Below are 7171 nucleotides of genomic sequence, written 5' to 3' on the forward strand. Positions count from 1 at the left end.
GTTGTTCTCTAGCTCATAGGCAGAACAAGAACATTTTAGGAGCAAAATTTAAAGACTGGAGTTTGAATTGAACCTATATGACTTTCTAGCTCCATGACCTTCACTTATTTAGTTTCTTTTTCTTTAAATGTCACCATTGGAATGATAATCTCAGAAGTTGCCTAGTTAGCTGTGCCTTGCTATACTTTAAGGAAGGTTAAGATGAAGCTTTTGCCTTCAAAATTACCCCAAACTTTATTTCTTATGGCAAAAGAAGCAAAACCCATCATCCTGATTGATATAGGTATTCCTTTCCTAAATTTCATTTGTGGTATATGCTTTTGGATATTTGATTCTCAGCCTCAGCTTATCTGTTCCAATTCCTTTTGTACATGTCACATTTGCAAATAAATTTTGAGAAACATTTTGCAGTCAGTTAATAGCATGAAACCTTCCGTTAAAACATGGAAGTACCTAAGCTGAAGGACTTACATGTTGTTCTTATTAGAAGCTCTAATAGAAGTTGATTTGAATTTACACAGAACTTTTGGGAGGGGATAACTTCAGGTCCATAGTATAATAAGAGCAAAGAGTTTAAAGAGATCCCACTTCATGGTTGGATTTGGACACTTACTGTACACTGTGGCATCCAAGGGGTAGCAGAATTTATGGCTGCTTTTGGCAGGGCATTGGGCCTTGGCAGTCACTTTGACTTTGTGGGTGTTTTCTATTTAAACCCAACATCAGGGGGTGAAGCTTTGCTATTTCCCTTTTCCTTCCCTTCTGACCTTCCCTTATTTTGCTGCAGATCTTACTCTAGCACCTCCATAGAAGAGGCTATGAAAAGGGGCGAGGATCCTCCCACCCCGCCACCACGGCCACAGAAAAGCCATTCCAGAGCCTCCTCCTTGGATCTGAATAAAGTCTTCCAGCCCAGTGTGCCAGGTGAAGTGCTTCTCTGCCCCCTAAGCCTTTTTCCTTCATGTTGGAGCCAGCGGATATATCTGCCACAGGGGCCTTAATGAGTCTGGGGAAGAAGCAGACTTGGCAATTTCTCATTGCAAGGTTTTTATGCCGCTGTGGTATTCTTGTTCAGGAAAATAGTCCTAGCTAGAGATATAGCACATGGCTCTGGAGCCTTGCTTAGGCTTGTTAGGGATCAAGAATTACGAAATTCTCTACCAAGAAGATAAAACTGCTTCAAAGCCAGGCTTCCCACTGTGTGTTTGGCTGGGGTCTTGCTTTCTGCATCATGGTAATTTGTAAACAAGATCACTCTGTCATTTCCTCAGACACTTACCTGATTCTTCTGTGCAAGATCTTGGTGATCGGCACATGGCCAGAAACTTTTCCTGCAGTGTTTCCTTATGGAGATGATCCTGTGTGGCATAGGATTTAATGCAAAGGGAGCTTTGAATCTGAGTGGTAGTCGGGTGGGTGGTGGAAAGGTCTAGAGAAAGGGAACCTTGAGGTGTACTGCTCTGAGGTATCTGCAGTGGGGCTTTCTTAAGTCAACAGCTGTACAGCTGGGCTGAAGGTAGAGGAAGCCAAGGGTGCCTGTCTGCTTGCTGGCTTCCTGTGAAGTAGGATATGTTCTCCTTGGGAAGCTAAGGAAAAGACAAAAGTCAAGCATTTGCTTTTGTGCAGGTGATAGGATACAGTGCCGTACAAGGTGCTGTTTTCAGAGCAGCAAGGGCTTTTCCACTGACTCGTGTAGGCAAGCTGTATATACAATGATTTCCTGAAATTTAAAAATCTATGTGCATTTTAAATCAAACCAGTCTCAGATGCTAGTAATTTCCAGATTATTATCTTTCTACTAAAGCAAGAAGACTCTCCTTGGCTCACACATTAGCATGACCTCTGTGTCCAGGCAGAGTTCAGCACATTTTATTTGTTCTAATAAAATACTCTTCTCACAGTAGAGTTACAGATTGTTTTTTAATATATTAGAATCTGGAACTCTCTATGAGATTCGATTCTCTGCAGTGAGTTCATCAGACAAAAATTTCTCTTGAATTTCACCCCATCCTTTGATCCAAATTCTGGCATATTTTCTTAGTAACTAATATTTAGGTTGAAAGTAGCCATAGTTGATGATGCTGTAAAAATTTCACATCACTGGAAGATTTTGACCTAGAAAACTTTTATATGGATGAAGAAAGATTAAAACAATCTGGACATTTATTCTTGCAAAGAGTAAAGCTGGAAATGTATATACTTGTTTCAGGCTGTATGACCCCACAAGGAGATGTGAGCTATGTTTGAGCATCGACATGTCGTATCTTTTGCAGCACTGTATCATGGGGTGGAGGAGACAAAACAAGATTTGGTGTTCAGCTCAGCTGCTTTGTAACACTTTGATTTTCATCAAGTCGCTTAATCTTTGTGTACTTCAGATTCCTAATCCGTAACATAGAGCCCAATACTTCATGGAGTGGTACAGGTGAAGTCATAAACATAATACAAATACCACAGTGTTTGGCCTGTAGGCCTCAATATGCATCTGAGGCCCATCTATCTGTGGACTACAAATGATTTAATGCCCCCGGGAGAGACCCTTGGCTGATAAGGCTAAAACCTACTACTCCCTGGACCCCAGGGGGCAGTACTGTGATTCTTTCTAAAGGGTTATTTAGCAAGCTTGCAGAAGGACTGAACCCCAGTTGCTTGCTATAATACTCCAGTCATTAGCATACCTCTTAGTTTTTCTTCCTGCCCTGACTTACTTTCCCTACACCCAAATAACATACCACCTCTCAAGTCCTTGTCTCAGGAGCTGTTTTAGTAAGACCCTGAATTAAGACAGTTTCCTTTGACATCATCAGTGAAGGTCAGACTTTACAATGAGAAGCATTTTAGTGGGATATGTTGACCCTTCTATATGTCTAGGTAAACCAAGTTGTGGGAAAAAAAAATCTGTGCAGGTGACATCTGTATTCATGGCCTAATTGTATTGGAAAAATAGCATGGTTCTGTAGTGTTTGTAGTGTGAAAAAGCAGGTTTATCATTGCATTTACTTAATTTATTTTCATTTAATTAGTTCCCACAAGAAAGTACAAGAATCTGTTTAGATTGTGTAGAATTTTAGTATATCACATATTGCTGGAAATTATTCAAATGGTGACAAATGAGAAACATGCACAATAAAGTCTAAACCTTCCAGAAGAGTGTACATGTGAGAACCATGATGCACACTTAGCAATCTGTTTGTTGCCCTTGGCTTTATGTATCAATTTAGGTAAACAGGTTCACACTATGTTTGTTGTTCTGTATCCTGATCTTTCCAGCTAACCATCTTTCTACTTCCTAGTAGAGAGCTGAATCATTCCTCTTGTTGCCTGCATGCTGTGGGTATCCTGTGGTTGATTATTGGTGGCAATTTCTCTCCGTCTCCCCATCCCCATCTCTTATGTTTCCATTCTTTCCTCTCAAGCTCACTCATGACTCCCAGACCACCTTGCCTGCTCTTTTATTACCCTTGCAAGTCCTCTCTCATCCCTCTTGTTCATAGCCTTCTGTTTCTCTTTTCTGCTGCCCCCTCTTTTCCCTTCTTTCTCTGCTTTTGTCCCTTTTTCCCACAATAGGCATGAACTTCCCCCGTTGCCAGGCTCTTCCACACCTCCATTGTGCTCCCAAGGTTTAAGCAAGGCAAAGTTTATCAGTGACTTCATATCCATATCTTTCTTTTCTTTTATAATTATTTTCTTGTGCGATACCCTACTCATTGGAGTTACGAGGGCAAAGGTTATAGGTGTTGCAAGTATAAATATATGTTGCCAAACTGTTCTATAAAGCCCATTGCTTACCCCATTGTTAACAGTGTCTGAGACTGTTTTCTTACCATCTCGCCATCACTAGTTAGTGTTCACGTACATATATTTATCAGTGTGTATTAATTCTATTTAATTCTGGGTTTCATTGTGGAATGTTCATCTTTTTAAATGTTACCTATACAGTAGGCAAAATTTGCATTTCTCTGCCTCCTAGTTAGGCTAAACATCTTTTTATATCATTGCTGATTATTATTTATTCTTTCATGACTCACTTGTTTGCAAGGTGTTGGCAAGTTCTGCTGCTATCCCTCTCTGCCCAACTCTAGACACTGCTTGTCTTATCTTCATTTTGCCTTCCTTTGTGCTGCAGGATTCAAGTAGGATTAAGTGAATAGTTTAGGAGTAGACAGCATTAATGCATTAACATTTATGAAAAAAGGTAATAAGGGACATTTTGGGCAATGCAGGGGCTCAGAGACTCAGAGCTAATGCCGAGACACCTGAACTAGCTCTAGCAGAAGATAAATGGAGGAGCCATAGAACATAAGGATGAATTCAGGAAGGCCTGAGACCATGGAAAACTTGCCTATTCTCTACACTATTTTCCAAGGAGAGGTTGCTATGGTGACAGACTATAGAGCCTTTATCAAAATCCCAGGCTGTCGAAAGCAAGGTCTGGTCCATCCAACTCACATGTCATCCTGTCGGGTGGATAAGCCCTCTGAGATAGTAGATGTCGGAGATAAAGTGTGGGTGAAACTTATTGGCCGAGAGATGAAAAATGATAGAATAAAAGTATCCCTCTCCATGAAGGTTGTCAACCAAGGGACTGGGAAAGACCTCGATCCCAATAATGTTATTATTGAGCAAGAAGAGAGGAGGAGGTGGTCCTTCTAGGATTACACTGGGCAGAAGATCACCCTCGAGGCTGTCCTTAACACTACCTGCAAGAAGTGTGGCTGTAAGGGCCACTTTGCAAAGGATTGTTTCATGCAGCCAGGTGGGACCAAATATTCTCTGATACCTGATGAGGAAGAGGAGAAAGAAGAGGCTAAGTCAGCTGAATTCGAGAGGCCTGACCCCAGGAGGAATTCATCCAGAAAAAGAAAGAAAGAAAAGAAGAAAAAGGAACAGGAAGTCATCTGACCTGACTTTGACAGCTCAGACTCTGAGAGTGATACAGGCAAAAGGGCAAGGCACGCATCAAAAGACAGCAAGGCAGCCAAGAAGAAGAAAAAGAAAAAGAAGCATAAGAAAAAACACAAGGAGTAAGAGGAGAAGAGAGTGGGGGTGGGGTGGGTGAGAGAATGTGGGTCCAGGAACTTTCTGCCTTAAAGCCCTGGCCCGTGGAAAGACTTGGTAGTGAGATGGGGCCCCACCCTAGTGACTTCGCTCCTGCAGGAGATGGCCTCCCCTCCAGCAGCAGGCAGGTTGGGAGTTGAGGTCCAGAGCAGCTGCTGGAATGAGTTGTTTCCTTATCGCACCTGACTCCTTTGCAAGTGACCCCTGCAGCCCACCCATCCATTCACTCAATGCCCTTCACTTAGCAGGTAGTCTTTTTATCCAGCAGCCACTGCCAGAGCTGGATTCCTAGCAGGGATCCGGGCTAAAGCCACAGGCACTGCTGTGGAGGTGAGCATGGCAGTAGCTGGAGGAGACAGCGATTGCCCCTTCCTGTTGGACTGTCTTGGGCCAGCTCCTGGTCTCTGCTGCACCCACACAGGAATAGAGCGAAAGTAGCAGTAGGGCAGAGAATGTGGTAAGAAGTGGTGCTCACATTTTACATTCTCACAACATGGTTCTACTATGCTAACTGTTACAGCATGACAGCCAGTGGCCAGTCAGAAAACGATCATTTGCAATGACTCATTTTGTGTATGACATTCCACCAGACCACTGAACCAGATGCCTGAGGCCAAGATCATTGCTGTACTTTCTATGTATTCCTGTGAGAGTCTACTGGTTCTACTTCAAGTTTCTGCTTAAATTCCTAGCACAAGAAAAGGTAATAAGGAGAAAAGTAAAGGGCTGACTTAAAATATAAATTCATAAAAACAAGCAAGGTCAACTTTGAAAATGTAGCATCAAATCTAGAGTGTGGACTCTCATCAGGAGACATTGATAAAATAAGCTCATGTGCCTGCCTGACAAACACAAGGTCTAAATTTGATCCTTGGTACCGGAAAAAAAAATCTGGTCACTATGTGCAATGGGGAGATCACCATTTGCAGCAAGTGGTTCAGGTATGGAGCCGTTTTATCACAGTCCTGCACAGTTGCTGCTTTTGAGAGAGCACAAAAATGTGCAAAGAAGTCTAAAGTCAGGGACAGTTCAAGTCTCCCCAGTCAGAAGCAGTCAAAGCCAGGACTTGCTTGTAGTGATGTTTATGTTTTATGGCTCTCTACCAGTGGAGGCAGACCTATGCTGTAATGCTGCAGTGGGTACGCAGAGCCCTCTGTGTAGGCACATGAGCCAAGTGGCCACAGCAGCCGAGAATTCAGGTTTAATTGTAGTGTTGGCACTTCGTGATAAGTAAGTGGGTTTGGGGCTGCAATTTGGGCACTTGATCTCTAAAAGGTTTGCTGCTTCATGCTGTTGGCCATGAAACGCTTTTTATTACTGAAATTTTTGTAAGAAAAACCACACTGTGAAGCCCTAACCTAGCCTTTTCCTCATTAAAACAGCTGTTTTCATAAGGTGATTTATTTTTTAAATAAAGAGCTTCTTCTCTTCAAGTTAGTAGAAATTTCTTTTTCCAGACTTTCCAAGTATTAAATCTAGGACCTTCATGCCGAACTACATCTTCAGCCCTTTTCATTTATTTTTTAATTCTGAGACAAGGTCTTGTTAAGTTGCCCAGGCTCAGTTTGAATTTGTGATCTTTCTGCCTCAGCTTCACAGGGTTCTGGGATTATAGGCATGCACCCCCACACCTGGCACTCCTTCCACTCTTGATTCTGACCCACTTCTTCCAAAGCCGTGTCTAAGCCAAGGGTTCCATGGTGACTGTAAAAGCCTTTACTGTCTCTGCCACACAGCCCTCTTTTGTCACTGAACTTCCTGGTAGAAGAAGCAGAGCTTGTGTGAAGGACACATGGACATCCCTTAAAGCTCCAGGCCAGAAACTCTCAGCACTTGTACTACTTCTGCTCAAATGTGATGGAGGAAACCTAGCTCCATGGATATAGCCAACACTGGGCAAGGCCACTATTTCCCAGTGGCACCCTTTTATTTAAGAGAGAAGAGTGGATGTCAATACATAGCCTTTTCCTTCTTTTTTAAAATGCATTTAGTACAGGGTCTACAGGGTCTCACTACATAGGTCGGACTCGTAGTGATTCTCTTGTATTCAGCCTCCCAAGTGCTGAGATTACAGGCACTCACCACCACATGCAGTCTCAATCACTGGCTCAGC

The 7171-nt window shown here is 42.6% G+C and overlaps 1 protein-coding gene and 1 pseudogene across 6 annotated transcripts in view; both read left to right on the plus strand.

The window, feature by feature from the left end:
- Reps2 (RALBP1 associated Eps domain containing 2) overlaps window positions 1–7171 on the plus strand; it is a 287616-nt gene that overhangs the window by 164415 nt on the left and 116030 nt on the right. For 3 of the 6 annotated variants that reach the window (XM_004635084.2, XM_023719537.1, XM_012515551.2), the window contains exon 13: window positions 788–924. The exons of the other annotated variants lie outside the window; for them this stretch is intronic. In XM_004635084.2, coding sequence (XP_004635141.1) covers window positions 788–924 — 137 coding nt within the window. The remainder of the gene's footprint in view (window positions 1–787; window positions 925–7171) is intronic. 6 annotated transcript variants of the gene reach the window in all.
- LOC101591932 lies at window positions 4306–4926 on the plus strand (annotated as a pseudogene).

This window comes from Octodon degus, unplaced genomic scaffold (assembly GCF_000260255.1).
Source record: "Octodon degus isolate 3935 unplaced genomic scaffold, OctDeg1.0 scaffold00069, whole genome shotgun sequence".
NCBI classification, from domain to species: Eukaryota; Metazoa; Chordata; class Mammalia; order Rodentia; family Octodontidae; genus Octodon; species Octodon degus.